The following is a 21,269-nucleotide window of genomic DNA, read 5'->3' as shown; positions in this document are numbered from 1 at the left end:
TGAATCTACACAAAGGAATGAAAAATATCAAAAATAGTAAATAAATAAATGTGTTAATATAATAATGGTTAAAAATGATTAATAATTCTTTTAAGTAAGCTCCATGCCCAGCAAGGGGCTTGAACTCATGACCCTGAGATCAAGAGTTTCATGCTCTACTGACTAAGCCAGCCAGGTGCCCTAATAATGTTTTTTTAAGTATGTTTTTAAAATAATTTACTTTTCTAAGAAAAAGTAACATTACGGTATAAGGTTTATAACAGAAGTATAAGTAAAAATGTGTAAAAACAATAGCCAAATAACTAGCAGGGAGAAATGGAAATACTCTATTTTAAGGATCCTAAATGATATGCAATATTACTTGAAGGTAGACTATGACTTTAAATAGTAGTCAAAGTCAATTTCAGAGAAAAAAAAATACCAGGAATAAAGAGGGTTTTTTTTTCTCATAATTTTAAAAGGATCAATTTATCAAGAACTGAAAAGAGCAATAAAAATTCACAATTTTATTCAGAGATTTCAATACCTCTCTTAAATATTGATAAAACAAGTAGACAAAAATTTAGCAGAGATATAGATGACTTTAATAGCACTCTCAGCCAGGTTAACCTAATAGACATTTATAAAGGACTCCACCTATCAGCAGAAGAATATACATTCTTCTCAATGCATCTGAAACATTTATCAAGATAGACCATATTCTTTTTTTTTTTTTTAAGATTTTATTTTATTTATTTGACAGAGAGAGAGAGAGACAGCTAGAGAGGGAACACAAGCAGGGGGAGTGAGAGAGGGAGAAGCAGGCTCCTGGCCGAGCAGGGAGCTCGATGCGGGCCTCGATCCCAGGACCCTGGGATCATGACCTGAGCCGAAGACAGAAGCTTAACGACTGAGCCACCCAGGTGCCCCAAGATAGACCATATTCTAAGCCATAACACAGGTCTCAATATATTTTTAAAAATTCAAATAATGCAAAATATATTACTTAACCAAAGTAGAATAACATCAGAAATCAAAAACAGAGTGACACCTGGCTGGCTCAGTTGATAGAGCATGCAACTCTTGATTGCAGAGTTGTAGGTTCAAGCCCCATGTTGGGTGTATAGATTAGTTAAAAATAAAATCATTTATAAAAAAAGAAAAAGAAAAGAAATCAAGAACAGAAAGTGGCCTGGATATCTTGAAATATGTGGAAGCTAAGCAATTCCCTTCTAAATAATGTATGGATCAAAGAAGAAATCAAAGGAGAAATTAAAAAGTATTTTGAACTGAATGAAAATGAAACCAAACATAATCAAAGTGTATCCTGTGATCCAGGAATTGTACTACTAGGTATTTACCCAAAGAGTACAAAAATACTAATTCAAAGGGATACATGCACCAGATGTTTATAGCAGCATTATCTAAAATAGCCAGATTAAGGAAACAGCCCAAGTGTCCATCAACTGAAGAATGGATAAAGAAGATGTGGTAAATATACACAATAGACTATTACTCAGCCATAAAAAAGAATGAAATCTTACCATTTGCAATGACATGGATGGAGCTAGAGAGTATTATGCTAATGATTTAATATCATTGAGATGTCAGTTCTCCCCAAGCTGATCTATAGGTTCAAATCAGAGAAAGACAAATACTGTATGATTTCACTCATATGTGGAATTTAAGGTACAAAACAAACAAGCAAAGGGAAAAAAGAGACAGAGAAGCAAACCAAGAAACAGACTCTTAACTATAGAGAACAAATTGATGGTTACCAGGGAGGCGATGGGGGGGGGGGGTGTGGATTAAATAGGTGATGGGGATTAAGGAGTGCACTTGTCATGATGAGCACCAGGTGATGTATGGAAGTGTTGAAACACTATATTGTACACCTGAAACTAATATTACACTGCATGTTAACCAACTGGAATTTAAATTAAAACTTTAAAAAAATAACTCATTTTAAAAAAATATATGAGATGAGACTTAAAGTAGTATTGAGAAAGAAATTTATACAACTAAACACCTATATTATATAAAAAGGAAAGACCTCAAATTAATAGTTACCCCTTAAGAGACTAGAAGGAAGAAAATCATAATAAAGAAAAAAAATTAATGAAATCCAAAGCTGATTCTTTGAGAGTATCAATGAACTGAAAAACCACTAGACTGACTGAACAAGTTAAGAAAAAAGACACAAATTACCAATATCAAGAATGAGAGTGGTGACATCATTACAGGTTCTACAGATATTAAAAGAATAATAAGATAATCTTATGAAAACATTTAAGCAAATAAATCCTACAATTCAGATGAAATGGACAAATTCTTTGAAAGGCACAAACTACCAAAGCCCACTCAAGAATAAATTAATTAAAAAAGAATAAATTAATAGCTTGAATAATCTTACATCTGTTAAAAGGAAATTGAATTTGTAGTGAAAACATTTTCCTTAAAGAAAACTTCAGGTCCAGTTGGCTTAACTGGTGAATTATACCGAACAGAAAATTGAAGAGGAAGGAGCTCCTATTCTATGAGACCAACATTACTCTGGTATCAAAATTAGCAAAGATGTTACAAGGAAACAAAATTATAGATAAATATCCAATAATGAACATAGATGGAAAAATTCTTAACAAAATTTTAGTAAATCTAATGAACACTATATAAAAAAAAATAATACATCATCACCAAGTAGGATTTATCTAAGTACAAGTTTGGTTTAACATTAAGAAATTGATGTAATTCCTCTTATTAAAAAAATTAAAAGAAAAAACTAATCATCTCAATCAATGCAGAAAATTCATTTGACAAAATGCATTGTCTATTCCTGATAACTCTCAGCAAACTAGGGATTGAAAGAAATTGTCTCAACCTGATAAAGGGCAACAACAAAAGATCTACAGCTAATATCATTCTCAATGGTGAAAGACTAAGATCAAGAACAAGGCAAGGATGTACACTTCCCACCACTTTTAATCAACATTGTGCCAAGTTCCAGCCTGTGCAATAAGGCTAGAAAATAAAAACAATCCAGATAGGAAAGAAAGATATAAAAATGTCTTTATTCAGAGATAACATGATTATTTATGTAAACAATCCTATGGAATGCACCCCAAAAAAGGTACTAAAACAGGTAATTGAGCTTATTACAAGGTTGCAGAATACATGATCAATATATAAAAATAAAAAATAGGAATTGAAATTTTAAAAATAATGTCATATACAGTAGTATCAAAAATATGAAATACTTGGGGATAAATTTGATAAAAAATTATAAGATCCACACACTGAAATATATAAAATATCACAAAGAAAAATGAAAGGAGAGCTAAATGAGGAATATACCATGTATATCAAGAGTAAGAATGAATAAGAAGATTCAATATCATTGAGATGTCAGTTCTCCCCAAGCTGATCTACAGGTTCAAGGCAATACCAATCAATATTTCAGCAGGCTTTTTTGTAAAATTTGACAAACTATTTCTAAATGGAAAATCAAAAGGAAAAAAGAAGCAAAACAACTTTGAAAAAGAACAAAGTTGGAAGATTTGTACTACCTAATTTCAATTCTTGGTATACAGCTATAGTAATCAAAATAAAGTGCCACTAGTACCAAAATAAACAAATAGATCAATAGAGCAGAATAGAGTTAAGAAATAGACCCACACATATGTGGTTAATTGTATTTAGATAAAAGTCCAAAGGCAATTCAATAGTGAATGTATAGTCTTTTCAAGAAATGATGCTATACCACTATACACCTATATACAAAATAATCATCCTCAATCCATACCTCAGATCACAGATAAAAATTAACTCAAAATGGATTACGGACCTTGCTATAAAACCTAAAGTTAGAAAACTTCCATAAGAAAATCCAGTAGAAAATCTTTGTGTCTTTGAATTTAGCAAAGATTTCCTAGATACAACACCAAAAGCACAATTCACAAAAGAGAAAAAAATTACAAATTAGACTTCACCAAAATCAAGACCTTTGCTATTTGTAAAACACTTTTAAGAGATGAAAAGATAGGCCATAATCTGGGAGAAAATATATGTAAGTCACATATCTGATAAAGGATTTGTGTCCAAAATATCCAGAGAACTCCCAAAGCACAATAAGAATACCAGCAATCCAAATGAAAAATGGGCAAAAGATTTGAATAGACATTTTGCCAAAGAAGATGTGCATACGGGAAACAAGCATACAAAAAGATGCCAAACGTCATTAGTCATTAGTGCAAATTAAACTTGTAATTGAAATATCATGACACACCTCATAGAATGGTGAAATCTAAAAAGACTGACTCTAGCAAGTGTTGGCAATGATGTCAAGCCACGAGTACTCCACATTTTGCTGGTGGGAATATGAAATGGTAAATTCATTTTGGGAAACAGTTTGGCAATTTCTTAAAAAGTTGAACATACACCTACTGCCTGGTCCAGCCATTCTATCTCTAGGTATTTACCTGAGAGAAATGAAAGCATATGTCCACAAAAAGTCTTGAATTTGAATATCCATAGCAGTTTTATTTGTAATAGCCAAATTCATGTCAGCAGGTGAATGGATATATAAATTTTGGCATATCCATACAATGGTATACTGCTCAGCAGTAAAAATGAATGAAATGTTAATTTATACAATATTATTAATAAATCTCAAACTAATTATGTTGAACAAAAGAAGCCAGATGAGAAAGAATACACACTTTATGATTTCATTTATATAAATTTTTAGAAAATGCAAAATCTGTAGTGACAGAAAGCATGTCAGTGATTATAGGGGAAGAGGATGGGCAGCTGAGAGGTGTGGGAGAGGGGGATTACAAAAGGCAGTAGAAAATTTCTGGAGGTAATGGATATGCTCATTATCTAGTGGTTTCATGGGTGTATAGTTATATCTAAACTTACCAAGTTGTACATTTTAAATATATACAGCTTGTTGTATGAAAACAATAATAATTAATTATAGCTCTAAAATATATGAAATTTAAAATTCTTTAGGAGGGTTTGTTTCTTAACTTTTTTAAGATTTATTTATTTATTTATTTTAGAGAGAGAGAGAGCAGCAGCAGGAGGAGGGCCAGCGGGATGGGAAGAAGGAAATAATCTCAAGCAGACTCCCCACTGAGCACAGAGCCAGAGGCAGGGCTTGATCTCACAAACCTGAGATTATGACCTATGCCAAAATCAAGAGTCAGACTCTTAACTGACTGCGCCACCCAGGTGCCCGTTTTTTAATTTTTTAAAGCCCTTTTGTATCTCTTTACAAAATATCTGTAATTTCATATATTTTTATATCAGATTCTCTTAAAACATGCTATAACCTGAAACATATTTAGGGAGCACAGAAACTGTCATGATCTTACTGAAATTTTTCATTTTGTTTTTGTCTTACTTTATCCTTTTCTATCTTTATAACATTAAGTAATACCCATTTCTTTAACCTGTTATTGTATGTTTTTCCAAAGATAAAAGGTTACATTATTCTGTAGGAGTGAGATAGCCTGCCTATATTTACTGTCTCTAATTTACTGATGTTATGTCCTGGGACACACTAAGTCTTAGTTTCATTACAAAATGAGGTAATTTTATAAAGAATTTGACAGAAAATTTGTGCTCAGTGCTTGACAAAGAGTTGGTATGCAACTTTTTAAATTTCTGTATATTGTTTTGAACAGTCACCTAACTGAAAAGTAAGGCTTTTTGTGATGATGATCTTCAGAAAACTTCAGAAGGAAAGATAATAAATAGTCAAATTATTAAGTAACCCAATATAGGGGCGCCTGGGTGGCTCAGTTGGTTAAGCCACTGCCTTCGGCTCAGGTCATGATCCTGGAGTCCCAGGATCGAGTCCTGCATCGGGCTCCCTGTTCAGCAGGGAGTCTGCTTCTCCCTCTGACCCTCCCCCTTCTCATGCTCTCTCTCTCTATCTCATTCTCTCTCTCAAATAAATAAACAAAATCGTTAAAAAAAAAAAAAGTAACCCAATATAACTGTGGTTTACCCATCCTGAAAATAGACTATGAAGCCTTTAGAATTTTAAAAGCTCTATTGTTCAAACAATTGAGTTTACATTACAGTTGCCAGACTAGTATTAAAGCAAGAATTACAAACTATTTTGTAGTCGTTCCTGAAGAATTCTCTTATTAGGTTCATAAATGTCATTACTTCAAGAGTGAATGTCAAGAGGAAGTTTTAATATATGAAATGCCTAGTAGTTTGCTGTCTACTAGTCGAAGTAATTACTCACAACAAAGTTATTCACAAGATTTTTTTAGGTTTCTGAAATAAATCCACTACATATGTTTCCAAGAGCAAGGAGAAATCATTATCGTATTATTTATCCTCTGATCATCATGACTGCTACCTCCCCATTCACCCTCCACACATCCCAGAAAGAGCTGACAGATACCAGAATAGTTACTTTGCTTTCTCTGTATAAAACCTGAGATTTTTGCATAATATAATCCTTCTTCTATAATAATACCGAGTTAAACTTAATTCTAAAAATAATCCGATGGGTGCCTGAGTGGCTCAATTGGTTAAGCGGCTGCCTTCAGCTCAGGTCATGATCCCAGGGTCCTGGGATTGAGCCCCACATCGGGCTCCCTACTCCATGGGGAGTCTGCTTCTCCCTCTCCCCCGCTTGTGCTCTCCCCTGCTTGTGCTCTTCTCTCTCTCTCTCTCTCTGTCTCTCTCAAATAAATAAAATATTTTAAAAAATAATCTGAGATGATAGGAGCTGATATCATCCCCCTTGGAAAGATGAAGAAACTGAGGCTTGGTGACTTAAAGTAATATGCTCAGATATTGCAGAATTTTACTTGTGAATAGGAACCCCAAAACAAGTTTAAACTAAGATATTAGAAAAAATGTTTCTGAAATAAGTCATGAAACTGGAAAACTTTCAAGCTTGAAATGCTAGTAAAATTTTTACTTTTGGTCTATGCTTAGTTCCTTTTGTCTTATCCTAGGGTATAATATTCCATCTAGGAATAGAGAAAATATGCCTATCATTTCTTCTGTGAGTATTAGCTGTCAGAATTTGTGAATTAATCTGTACTTTTTAAATGACAGTAACAGTGAAATACCAAAAGGATAAATTGCACAAATAGTCACTTTGGGGTAAGATTTACATGTCGAGGACATCAAGTCATGTGGGTGGTGAAATTTTTCTAAGAAATATTCTACTTTTACTCTGCCACTTATTATATTTGATATTTTACATTACAAATCTGTTTAAAATTGGCTAACTTCTCTAGGTTCCATTATGCTCTCAAACTGGGGTTTTAACCAAAGTATTTTCATTCATAGACAAGTCTTCCTGAAGTTTCTCTGTTTAAAATTTTTAAATTAATCAAGTCTGAATGGCTTTCTGTGGTTCTGGGGACATTGGCTGCTGTTCTAAATGGAACTGTTCATCCAGTATTTTCCATCATCTTTGCAAAAATCATAACTGTAAGTAAAGCTAATTTGCTAATATTTTTAACAATTTTAAACAAAATATAGCCTGAGAGAACAAACCTGTTGTACTTTGACCCAGCAATGGGGAAATTGGGACTTGCAGTGGGTCACCCATAGTGTAGGATCCATGATAGGAAGGTTAACTAACGTTCTCAGGGGATAAGCCAGCCTCTATTGTGAAGTCTTGGCTGGGCCTTGTTGACTGGGCAATCAGTAAAGAAATTACTTTGTTTTCTAATTTTGACTCCAGTGCTGTATCAGCATTCCAAAGCACTGAAGCAATAAAATAGACAAATACAACTACTCTTCTCTCAACTAGTCCAAACAATGGCCATTTTTTATTACCAGCCAGCTCAAGGAGAGGAAATAACAAGAGCTTGGGATTGTGCCAAGGGACTCAGGAGAGTTGATGGATTCAAGAACACAGTCACGTTAAGTCTTCAGTCTCCCAGATTTGCACAGCTACGTTTTGTCAACATAGATGCCAATATATGTATAATTACTAATTTTAGGAACAATTTCTAGGGACATGTATAAAGGTCTCACATTGCAGGTAGTACTTTAAATAGAAGAATATTAAGAAACCTAAGTTATTAGCAATTATTAGAAATAGTAACTCAAACTGGTGATTTCTTTGAAAATATACTGTGATAATAATAGCAGATAGAAGACTCATTGTCTGATCTCATATTTACATAGCTTAAGTGAGAAATTTGACAGCAAGTCATTTTTTATCATGTGTAATGAATGTAGTGGATAGAATGGTGGTACACTTCTTTTCCCCAAAAATGTATATATAATCTTATTCTTATGTTGAAATCCATTCAAAATTCCTGATAGACATTTCAGTTTTTTCTCTTTCTTTTAGATTTTCTTCCAATCACCTGATAAAAAAATCTATTCCTTTTCAGATGTTTGAAAATAATGATAAAACCACATTAAAGCATGATGCTGAGATATATTCCATGATATTTGTCATTTTGGGTGTTATTTGCTTTGTCAGTTATTTCATTCAGGTAAGCTTTTAATGGATTAAACAATCTTGAACATGATTATTTTTTATGTCATCCTCTCTGAGTTAAAAATAATAATATAATAAATAAAATATAAATAAGTAAATGTAGTGACTAAATGTTACAGAGAAATAGAAAAGAGAATTAAGAATAAAACAGATTTTCTTTTTGTTTTCCAGGGATTATTTTATGGCAGAGCAGGGGAAATTTTAACCATGAGATTAAGACATTTGGCATTTAAAGCCATGTTATATCAGGTCAGTGTTTAGTTGATTTTTTATTATTTTATTTAAAATGTATTTTTAAATATTCCAACTTAGTTTTTCAAGTCAATTTCTTGACACAATCTTTCCTTTGATCCCTTAAAAGCATGCTTTTTGTGTTCTAAGCAGCATCTAACATCAGAGTGCTTACAGTATATTTTTCTAATAGGAGCAAGTTCAAAATTGTTGTTTGAAAATAGAAAACAGGATTCCTTTCTCCTTGTCTTTATCTTGACAAATCTTTTGTTAAAATGTATAATGTAGTGTTTTAGGATCAGATTGAGAGGTCATATAAAACCTGAGAAGAATTAAGAGCTACAATATCTCAGGGAACATATTTTAAAAGGAGGAGTTAATTCCTCTAGTTCTTATCCATGTGCATAGCTTAAGTTTTTTCACTCCATGCTTCTGAAAGCAGCCAATCTCTCTGTCCTCATCAGAAAAGTTCTGAATTGAGGCAGGTTGGCCTGCCATACACAGATGATCAATCCCACCTGTGAAATAACTAAAACTAGGTAGATCAAATAGTAATCTTGAGAAGTGAATCTTGGGGGCAAGTGGCAGGAATGTCTGAGTCTGCACTTCTAAAATTCTTTCAGGAGGCTGCGGTGTATTGGGTTCCCTGAAAGCTAATATTCATTTGGAGCCCTTCACCATACTTTCTGTCACCAAAGCTCCCTGTGCAGGAGGAAATAGCTTCCTGCCAAGGTCATTTCTTTTCAGAAATAGAATTACTGTCACTCCAGCTGAGTCGTCAAAGCCAGTTTTTACGTCTTGTGACGTTTAGCAATAGTGCTCAGAGGGCTGCCTAGTAACAAAAGTACTTGGCCTTCTAAGAAGCCCCTGCCGGATCATGTGAGCATTGTGGAACCCAAAGATGAGATGCTGCCCACCACTCCCCTCTCGGAACAGAAGGGTGGGGAAGCCAGGGCCGCCTGCTATGCCGCAGTCAGTACCCACAGCATAACAGGGTCTCTTTGGCAGCTGGATCTGGAGACTGGATTTTAATCTGTAAAGACCTTTAATAAAATCTTTGAGAAAGAAAGAAAAAAAAAAATTCCTAGGCCTTTTTGCTTTCGGGGAACTACAAGCTACAAAATTCAGTAAAGCAAGTGCAAGTTTTCTCATAGCAACTTGATGCTCTGAAGCAGCTGGGGCCTGACATTCTCTGCTCAAAAGTCTGTCAGAGATCATTGGAGATTCTCCTTAATCCAGAAAAACAAAAATAAACTTGAGGGATCATAAAACCATTTAATGCCTGCACGACTCACTCAAGTTAAAGTTATACTTTAATTTTGGGCGCCTGGGTGGCTCAGTTGGTTAAGCGACTGCCTTCGGCTCAGGTCATGATCCTGGAGTCCCGGGATCGAGTCCCACATCGGGCTCCCTGCTCGGCGGGGAGTCTGCTTCTCCCTCTGACCCTCCCCCCTCTCATGTGCTCTCTCTCTCTCATTCTCTCTCTCTCAAATAAATAAAATCTTTTAAAAAAAAAGTTATACTTTAATTTTGTTTTTTATTTATGAACACTTCATGTCCTTTCCTCAAATATTTGATGGAATTAGGTGGGATTTTAATTAACTAATACTATATTTCACACTTACTGACAATTTCTGCTCATTTTTGTTTTTCCACATTCAAGGAAATTTATTTTTTTCAATTTCCAGGAATTTTTGACAGTGTACCCTGAATGTCTGAATGTTTTGAACAAAAGAATATATGTAACTTTTCCAAATACTGCTTTGAACTTCGTCTCTAGAGGTTCATAGTGTGCTTTTGGTGGAGTCTCAAGTCCAGAAGCCAGTTTAACCAGTGGTTACTGTTAATCCAATATCCTGAAGGTTAATACTAGACATTAATGCTCTGCCTACCATTAGCTATGTGAATAGCTGGGCAGTAACATTCTTGGATAAAGTAGCTTCTGCCCATAAGAATGCCCCAATTTATAAAACCAGAAACTCTGATCCTTCAAAAAACACACACGTTCAAAGACACACACAGAAACTCTGAGCTATTCAGCAGATGTTATTAAATTTGCCCATAAATTCAACTCAGTCCCTTTCAGCTCATTGTTTGTTTTTCCTCTTCATGCTTTAGCATTCTTTTTGCCTCTTATCTTTGCTTTTTCAAATTGGGGAAAAAGAAGAGTAAGATATTGGGCCTTTTCTTTATAAATACCTTCCCAGTTTCAATTTTGTCTATATTAAGGGACTCCTAATGTGTGCTTTTGCCTAACTCTTATTACCTGGCTTTTGTCCTAAGACTTTTTAAGGCTTAAAAAGCATCCTGAGACTTGCACTGTTTTTTATAACTATTTTGAAACCTCGTTTGAGGTAGAGGTATTTATGGAATCAGGTGTGGTCTTTTTGTATGTATAAAACCTGTATTTTATTTGATTACTTGACATCCTTCCAATTGAAAAGAATGTTCTAAGTGTTGCTGACTTCAATGGTTGTAAATAATTCATTGCTCAAAGCTAAATTTATATTCTTAATGATAAATATTGACCTAAAGATCTGTTGGATTTCTGAACAGCTATGTATTTTTGCCTATTTCTCTTTAAATTAGATTGGCTAGGGCTTCTTTGGGGGTCTCTAAATCATGAGATGATAGAATTAATGGTGATCACTAAGGGATCTCAAAAAGATACTTCCAAAAGGATTTGACATAACAAGTCCTGAAGCAAGAGAAACAGGTAATGAGACTCAACTATAATGCTTCAGTTAAATGGGAGGTAGAACATGATGGTTGATTAAAAACTCTGGCATCTGGTTGCCTGAGTTCAAATCCTGGCCTCAGCACTTGCCAGCTATGTGGCCTTGAGCAAGTTATTTAATCCCTCAGTACCTTGGCTTCCTCATTTCTAAAATATGGATAGTCATAATATCTACCTCATATAGTTATGATGATTAATTGAGAAAATACATACCAACTATGTATGCATCATAATGTTATTGTATTTTTTTTACTTCTAGTATAATTATTGAATTATAGGGAAAAAATGGATTTACTAGTCTCAAAAAACCTGATAGTCTTACTTACAATCATTTTACCATCAGGAAAAGAAAAAGCAAGCTAATTTTTACTCAACACCAGCTATGTTCCAGAAACTCTGAGTGTTTTAGCATATATTGCCTACGCTGGAATACAATCCCTAGAGTACACATTGCTGACTTGTTGGAAAGTAATCTTGGGCATCTTGTTGACTGAACACAGATAATGACTAAGACTCGTCACATATATAGCCTACGCCTAGTGTGTTATACAAGTTACTCTAGAATCAAGAATGTAATATTCCATAATAAATTAACCTTTCTAGATTTTTACTTTATAGTGTATCTAAAATTTCTTTGTGCATTCCATGCCATGTTGAAATATAGAAATAATTAGAAAATGTAAAGTTTATCTTAATTTTTTTGAGTATACAATAAAAAAAAACAGGTAATGTCTTCCAGTTCAAGAATGCTATAGTTATTATCATTGCTGATGTGTGTTCACAGTATGTTAGGCTCTTGAATTGTGTTTTCAAAATGATGATTGGTAGTGCAAATTGTGATCTCTATAGAATGCCCTTTGGGTAGCTTGGATCCTTAACTCTTTGGAACACCTTTCCAATGCAGGGGCTTTCAGAGTAGTGCTGTCATACTGAGGTTGTACCCACCCTCACTGTTTCCATATTCCTCCACAGGAGCTTTCTTCTCACATAACTGTGTGATGAATGCACAGCCCTTGCTCTGTTATGCTTCTGTTTACTTAGTTGGCAGAAACATGTAACCTGGGTGTCAGGGCCCTGGCTGAGTTATAAGTCAACAATTCTTTTACTCTTCACTTACTAAAAATAAGTCATTTTTCAGAGACAGGCTCCACATGATTTTAATCCACAAGAGATATAAGTGGTTTGAGTGAGTGGGAGGAAACATTCAATAGCTAATAAAAGGAAATCAAAATTCCTCAGGCTGAGAAGTGCTAAGAAGTGCTATATCTCTATTTGCTGTTGAAAATAAAATTGGCTATAACATTATCCTTTTTTTGCTTATATTTTTGACCTATCTCCTTCAGATGACATGATTCTTGGCCACAGGGGTTTTACATTGGCCTTTTTGCCTCCTTAGCCTCTCACAATGCCCAGTGCTTATAAGATCTAGGGAGTAATATGAAGTGTCAGGGAACATCTTGCCTATGTGGGTCTTAAAAAGAAGGAGATAGACTTTTTATCATTAATCAGTTTAGACAGAAAGGTTTGGAAAAATTTTTTTTTTAATTTCAAGTTTTTATTTAAATTCTAGTTAGTTAACATGTATGGTAAAATTGGCTTCAGGTGTAGAATTTAGTGATTAATCACTTACAACAGCCAGTGCTGATCACAAGTGCCCTCCCCAATACCCGTCACCCATTTAGCCCATCCCCCACCCTCCATCAACCCTCGGTTTGTTCTCTATAGTTAAGAGTCTCTTACAGTTTGCTTCCCTCTCTCTTTTTTTCCCCTCGCCCTACATTTATATGTTTTGTTTCTTAAATTCTATATGAGTGAAATCATATGGTATTTGTCTTTCTCTGACTTACTTAGTATAATACGCTGTAGCTCCATCCCCGCCATTGCAAATGGCAATATTTCATTCTTTTTGATGACTGAGTAATATTCCATTGTATATATATACCACATCTTCTTTATCAGTTCATCTGTCGATGGACATTTGGGCTCTTTCCATAATTTGCTATTGTTGATAATGCTGCTATAAACATCAGGGTGCATGTGCCCCTTACAATCAGTACTTTTGTGTTCTTTGGATAAATACCTAGTAGTGTAATTGCTGGGTCATAGGGTAATTCTATTTTTAACTTTTTGAGGAACCTCCATAATGTTTTCCACAGTGGCATTCCCACCAACAGTGTAAGAGGGTTCCCCTTTCTCCACATCCTTGCCAACATCTGCTGTCTCCTTTGTTGTTATTTAGCCATTCCGACAGGTGTGAGGTGGTATCTTATTGTGGTTTTGATTTGTATTTCCCTGATAATGAGTGATGTTGAGCATCTTTTCATGTGTCTGTTAGCCATCTGTATGTCTTCTTTGGAAAAAATGTCTGTTAGTGTCTTCTGCCCATTTCTTGACTGCATTATTTATTTTCAGGGTGTTGAGTTTGATAAATTCGTGATAGATTTTGGATACTAACCCTTTATCAGATATGTCATTTGCAAATATCTTCTCCCATTCCATAGGTTGTCTTTTAGTTTTGTTGATTGTTTCCTTCTCTGTGCAGAAGCTGAAGTCCCAATCATTCATTTTTGCTTTTGTTTCCTGTGTCTCCAGAGAAGTGTCTAGTAAGAAATTGCTACAGTCAATGTCAAAGAGGTTGCTGCCTGTGTTCTTCTCTAAGATTTTGATGGTTTCCTGTCTCACATTTAGGCCTTTCATCCATTTTGAATTTATTTTTGTATAATGAGTAAGAAAGTGTTTCAATTTCGTTCTTCTGCATGTCGCTGTCCAGTTTTTCCAACACCATTTGTTGAAGAAACTTCTTTCCATTGGATATTCTTTTCTGCTTTGTCGAAGATTATTAGTTGACCATATGGTTGCAGGTCCATTTCTGGATTTTCTATTCTGTCCCACTGATCTATGTGTCTCTTTCTGTGCCAGTACCATATTGTCTTGTAATACAGCTTTAAGTCCGGAATTGTGATGCCTCCAGCTTTGCTTTTATTTTTCAAGGTTGCTTTGTCTATTTGGGGTCTTTTGTGGTTCCATACAAATTTTAGAATTGTTTGTTCCTGGTCTATGAAAAATGCTGGTGGTATTTTGATAGAGATTGCATTAAATGTATAGATTGCTTTGGATAATACAGACATTTTAGCAGTATTTGTTTTTGTTTGGAAATATTTCTAAATTATTTTGTGCATTAACTTTTTTAATAGTCTGCTCTTCACAAATTACTTGTGGAGTAAAATTACAACTTCCTTGATGGTTCAAAATGACCATTTTTTATGTTGATTATTGTACAATATTGTAGCATTGGTGATGGTTCCAAGCTATTGGGCTTACATTCTTCATTTTGTATCTAAGTATGAATCTTTGTGAAGTAAGAAACAAGTCATTTGATCCATAGTATTTATAAGAACTAAATACCTGTGAGTGAGGGGGCAAGTAAATGCCTTCTGACTTATTACAACAGAATCACAAGTCAGAAAAGAATCTTTTTGATAACCATATGTTTCTTTTGTTTTGTTTTGTTTTGTTTTGTTCTTTTCATAACCACATGTTAATTCTCCTTTTTCTCTAGGATATTTCCTGGTTTGATGATAAGGAAAACAGCACGGGAGCCTTGACAACAATATTAGCCATAGATATAGCACAAATCCAAGGAGTATGTATATTGCTTTCTTGGGGTGTTTTTTTTTTTTTTGCTTTTATTCTTAAATGATGTATGTATGTAGTGTGTATGTGTGCACATACACGTATCTGTACATATTTGTAAGCTATACTAAGATGACCCTCATCCTTAAGGAGACCAGGTAAGTCTCAGGGCTAACTGGGAGCTCTCAATGAAAGATATAAGGAAGACTTTCAGTTCTGGATATTTTTAACAACAAGAAAAAAAGATATTACTGAATCACTACATTGTATACCTGAAATTAATGTAACCTTATATGTCAAATATATAGTCACATAAAAAATAATAAAAAGGGGGGGAAAAAGATTTGGCACATATAAGAGGATAACCAGAGGACTAAAGAAGATACCAAGAATGAGTTAAAGAGCTAAGAATTGAATAGTAGGACAAAAAAACGTAGCCAAATGAAAACATACACATAATTTAGAAGTTTTAATAAAAGAAGAAAGTGTAGTTTTTCCTTCCAAGGATAGATTTGTCTTACCACAAAATAGAACAAGTTGGTTACATTTGTGAATATCCACAAGCAGCCATAATGGCTTGCAAAACTAATTTTATAATGTAGAAGAAGCTCAAGGGGAAAAGTGGCATCATCTTCATTTCTTCCTGGAACTCCTTTTCATTATTTGGAAGGCAAGGTTCTAAATTTATTAGACAGAATTTAAATTTTAAAATAGGGCTGAGAAGATCAATTTTACTGGCATAAGTGGGAAAAAATGATAGATAAAATTTCACTTAATAGTCAAGTAATGAGCATAGCATTAATCTTCCATAGCACAATCGAATTATCTGAATGACAATTTCTGTGTTTAGGAATGACAAGGTTCACTCCCTTAGGGAAAAATATCCCTATAATTCCAGTTGAATCCCCATTCCATAAAATTTGCTACTTTTTTTTTATGTTCAGTTAGCCAGCATATAATACATCATAAGTTTTTGATGTACTTTTTTCTTTACCATGCTGATATTTTTCTCTTACTACCTATCATTCAAATTTTTTAAAATTCCAGTGAAATAGGCATTCCTACTAGCAGCTATGTTAGACATGTATGACATCTTCTCTTTTATCAAGTATTTACTTTAGCCAAAAAAACAAATTAGAACTGAAAGACCAACATTACTCTCCTTACATTCATTAGTTGTTTTTAACAAATAGTGTTGTCTATCATTGAGAAAAATTAATGAAAATATTTGTCAGCCTGATTACTTACAAGCATCTGGCTAATACCATTTGATCACTGGAAAGTTTCTTGTTGCAATTTGTAATTGTTGGTCTCATATTAATTTCTGGGCAAGTCAGGTCATTTTCATTGAATGAAAAGTAATACCTAAAAATTAAATGGTTGAAATACTGATGGGAGATTTTAAAGCTGTCGAATTTCAAAAGCAAGACAAGCAAAGAAGTTTTCCAAAAGTGAGACTATGTCTACTGGCATGTAATTCACATAAACCCTTGCTTTGCAATATAAAGGCAGATTCATATCTAACTTGAATGAATGCTCTTTCTACTGAAGGAAGAATTATTTACAAATCCTATTTATCCGCTATTTATTTTCTCACAAAAACACACTAGAGATGAATTAAGAAATAATAATTTGGGGTCATATTTCCTATCTTTTCAACTTAAGACATATTCCATCTCAATTTCTTCATCATGCAATTTCAGTTAAATTTTATTTTATCAAATGTATTAGGGTAAATGTTCATAAAATAGCTCCCTAATAATAATAAATATTACTTTGAAACCTAAAAATTACTTTGAAACTTTGAAACCTTTACTAATGGCCAAAAAATATATATACCCTTAGCCGTTTTTAGAAACTGTGGTACTTTGAGAGTCATGAGAAAAACATGTTAGTGAAATAAAGTCATAGAACAACATGATTCCTGAAATACTTGATTGAATACAACCAATTTAACTGATATTATTTGAGCCCAAAGTAATGGCTTATTGCCATACATCTGTCAACAGACTATTTTCTATGTAATATATAGTGTTATTAAGGGTACAAAGCCATTTTAGATTCTTTGGAAAACTAGGTTCCACAAAACTATAAAGTATTATTTCTGTATATTCTAGCAACCCCTTTTCATCACCCAAAAGTGATACCTCATTTTTGTCCACAAGAAAGTGTGTTATTCTTGCCATAATGTACACTTGATATATACCACTGACAGATACAATGTTGGTTCCAAGAATTCTTCTCATCAGAACTATAATTATATTGTCCCAAGAAATCATAAAAATTTCATTTAATTCCAAGAGCCAGATAAATTGATTGGATTCTAGCCAGAGCTAGGATATCATTACTTAGACAGGGGTGACCTCATTTCCTGATTGAACTTTTTGACATGGGAAGTGTATAAAACAGTTTGATATTACTTGTGATTCAAACAATGTTAGTCATCATCAAAATGACTCTACCACAGTATAAGGTTGGCATATAATTGCTGTTTTGCCTTACCATTTTAATTCATTAAGAAACATTATCAAGGGGCGCCTGGGTGGCTCAGTCGTTAAGCGTCTGCCTTTGGCTCAGGTCATGATCCCAGTGTCCTGGGATCGAGCCCCGCATCGGGCTCCCTGCTCTGCGGGGAGCCTGCTTCTCCTTCTCCCCTCCCCCTGCTGGTGTTCCCTCTCTCACTCTGTCTCTCTCTGTCAAATAAATGAATAAAATCTTTAAAAAAAAATAAAAAGAAACATTATCAAGTCTAAGCAAAAGCTAATATCCAGAGTGATAGTGGTTAAAGCTGATTCTTTTTGTAAAGGAAAATTTTAGTCTCAGCCCTGAACTCAGAATATTGCAGTGAAACTATCACTACTAAACCCTCAAACTGTTGTGTGGTAAGACAAGTCAAGATATTCAGCTTCCAATTTTGACAGAAATAGAAATAAAGATGGTTAAGTCTATAAGACCAAATGAACTTCATCATTGACCATACTGGTCCAATAATGTGTGATAAATTATTTTCCACAAAATACTTGTTGATAAGTAATACAGGGAATAGACCAAGGCTCTAAACATCTTACATTTTCACAAACTTTGTAGATTTGTCCAAGTAAGCCTTTTTTTCTACTCCACAAATATTTTTATCACCATTAGTTGTAATATATCTTAGCAGATTCCACTTCAGGTTATACTGACTTCCTTTTCATTTAACTTCTTAGAAAATATTATCACCTATAGTTGATCCACACAAACCATTTAGAGCAGCAAATTTTTTAGTCACTTCAGACTCAGCATTGGCTCCTCAAAAACCGGCAACTGAGCAGTATCAGTAACATATGTCAATCCATCAAGAGCCAGGGAAAACTATTCAAAAAAATATACCTGGTTTTTGATTAACTATTGGTGATGCTGCAGTGTTGTCAACTTTTTGAGCAACTGTTCTCACCTAAGGGCTAATCGTCTGATACAGGTTTATGCTAGCTGAACACATTTCTTCCACTGCTGCAGTTAAACAAATGATTTAGTTAACTCTTCGTAAATGATTTTCTTTGCTTAGCTAATGAATGAGCCACTCAGAAACTTACTTTGGTTTCAGCTTCATCTTCACTTTTTAGTTTTATGAAGAAATTCTACTAATATGAGATATTCCATTTTACATTTTCTGAGTCTTCTGAATGTTGCTTTCCTGTAAATTAAGAATATTGTGATGAGTGCTTAGTCTGGAAATGTTGACATATTTTGTATATTTGGTAGTACTATAGAGTGTCATAATAAACACAACACTGTGGCATCTGATCAGAAAAAGTAATCCACAGTCCACTATGCCTTAAAAGCAGGACATTCAAGGTCTACTTTTCTCTTCCTTTCTTATTTTTAGATGATGGATATACAATGGTAATTTTTAAAACTAAGATAAAATGTCATAGTACAGCAATTCATGTGGCACTAAACATGCTGTCAAATTATAATTGCATCACAGATTTGTAGCACACTGAGAAGCAGTACAAAGTGAGGACAGTAGCACATATGGTTACTCTAGCAACTACTCAACTCTATCATTATAATTCTAAGACAGCCACTCACAATAGGTAAAAAAAGGGGGCATGACTATGCTCCAGTAAAACTTTATGGACACTTAAATTTGCATTTGTAAAATTTTGATGTGGGTCTTCTTTATATGTTCCTTATCTCTTAACTTTTTGAATATATGTTATCCAGTGGTAACTTTTATTGTCATTATCTATTAAGTCTAACATTTGTGTCAGTTCTGGGTCAGTTTCAATTGATTGATTTTTATGCCATCATGGGTCCTGTTTTGCTTTTTTATAATATATCTAGTAAATTTTCACTAGATGTCACACATTGAGAATATAACATTTTTGGGTGCTGGATATTTTTGTATTTCTATAAATGTTCTTGTTTTGTTCTGGGATTCAGTTAAATTACCTGGGAACAGTTCAATCCTTTGCGTCTTAATTTTAAGGTTTGTTAGGCAGGATTAGAGCCTACTACTGAGGAAAGACCCTTATATACTCTACCCAATGCCCTGAGGGCATGAGGGCTTGAGGTTTTCCAGTCTGGCAGGTGTGACTGAGCACTATTCCCAGCCCTCACACAAGACTCTCAGTTGATATTCAAAGAGGACCCTCTGCAGATATCCAGATTTCTCTTTCTGTGTGCCTCTCTCTTGTCTGGTGTTCTGTGCTGTGAACTCTAGGTTCCTTAGCTGGCCCAGATTCTCAGTTTTGTCTACTTAATTTAGGGAGTCTGTTGGGCTCTGTCTCAGTTTGCTCACCCTACACTCCAGCCTGGACGCTCTTTCAAGGGCCAAACTGGAGCAGTCATTGGGCTCACCTTGTTTGTTTCCCATCTCTGCCCTTGTTTCATATGACAGGATAAATCCATTTCTTCTAATCCCAGAAGCAGAAATCTTATCATATGGAATTTTATTTTATTTCTACAATTGCATTCTGAGTTTTCTTCCTTTTTTTTTCTTATACTAACCATTCCTCTTTGTACACTATAATTGTCTTATGAAATTTGTATTCTCAGGGTGCTCAGGTGGCACAGTTTGTTAAGCAGCCAACTTTTGGTTTCAGCTCAGGTTGTGATCTCAGGGTTGTGAAACTGAGCCCAGCGTTGGGCTCCCTGCTCAGCAGGGAGTCTGCTTGATACTCTCTCCCTCTCACTCCACCGCATCCCCCTCCCGCTCTCTCTCTATAAAGTAAATAAAATCTTTAAAAAAAAAAGTTGTATCATCTGCATTTAGCAAATTGCCATAGACATAGTAATAATCCATAAATTGTTATCTAAATAATTATTTAATCATGACTTTCTGCTCTTAATTTCCAAGAAAAACTTGTATCTTCGTGCATGTTGCCAAAGAATCTAAGGAAGTTTAAATTTCCTGTGATTCCAAGGCATCTGGGTGGCTGGGTCGGTTAAGCGTCTGCCTTCGGCTCAGGTAATGATCCCAGGGTCCTGGGATCAAGCCCTACATTGGGCTCCTTACTCAGTAGGGAGCCTGCTTCTCCCTTTGCCTGCCACTCCCCCTGCTTGTTCTCTCTCTCTCTCTGTCAAATAAATAAATAAAATCTTAAAAAAAAAATTCCTGTGATTCTAATCCTAAATTCTTTCCGGAGGTACACTCTCCTCTAGGTCTTTAAGGCTATTTTCTGTTTTCCTTTAGTTCTTGTTGTATTTTTCAAAGCCAGATGTCTATTATTTTCTGTTAATTCTTCCTGGAACAGGAAAAATATATTTAGATTCTTCTTATCCTACCACCATCACCAAAAGGCAGGGGGTGGGAGGAGAGGAACAAGTAAGTATATTCATTTGCTAGGGCTGCCATTATAAAGTACCACAGACTGGGTGACTTATACAACAGTAATTTATTTCCTCGCAGTTCTGATTGTTTGAAGCCCAAAATCAAGGTGTCAGCAGGATTGGTTTCATTTGGGGTCCTCTGTGCTTGACTTATAGACAGCTATATTCTAGCTGTGTCCTCATATGGTCTTTCCCATGCATGAGCACATGTCTGCATTCAAATTTCCGTAACTTACATTGGAGCTCACACTCGAGACCTCATTTTAACTTAATTACCTCCTTAAAGACCTCATTTCCAAATACAGTGACATTCTGAGGAACCGGCAGTCAGGACCACAACATATGAATTTGGGGTTAAAGACACAACTCATCCCATAACAT

General features: G+C 34.6%; 1 protein-coding gene across 1 annotated transcript in view; it reads left to right on the top strand.

Annotated features, from left to right (window-relative positions):
* Positions 1 to 21,269, top strand: part of ABCB5 (ATP binding cassette subfamily B member 5) — a 118,882-nt gene that overhangs the window by 65,701 nt on the left and 31,912 nt on the right. The window contains exons 16-19 of the mRNA XM_031026501.2: positions 7,303 to 7,446; positions 8,364 to 8,468; positions 8,645 to 8,722; positions 15,001 to 15,084. Coding sequence (XP_030882361.2) covers positions 7,303 to 7,446; positions 8,364 to 8,468; positions 8,645 to 8,722; positions 15,001 to 15,084 — 411 coding nt within the window. The remainder of the gene's footprint in view (positions 1 to 7,302; positions 7,447 to 8,363; positions 8,469 to 8,644; positions 8,723 to 15,000; positions 15,085 to 21,269) is intronic.

The sequence above is a fragment of the Leptonychotes weddellii genome, chromosome 12, assembly GCF_054177405.1.
Source record: "Leptonychotes weddellii isolate Sample4059 chromosome 12, ASM5417740v2, whole genome shotgun sequence".
NCBI lineage: Eukaryota > Metazoa > Chordata > Mammalia > Carnivora > Phocidae > Leptonychotes > Leptonychotes weddellii.
The sequence above is the reverse complement of the archived record's forward strand: the minus strand, read 5'-3'. Positions and strand labels throughout refer to the sequence as shown.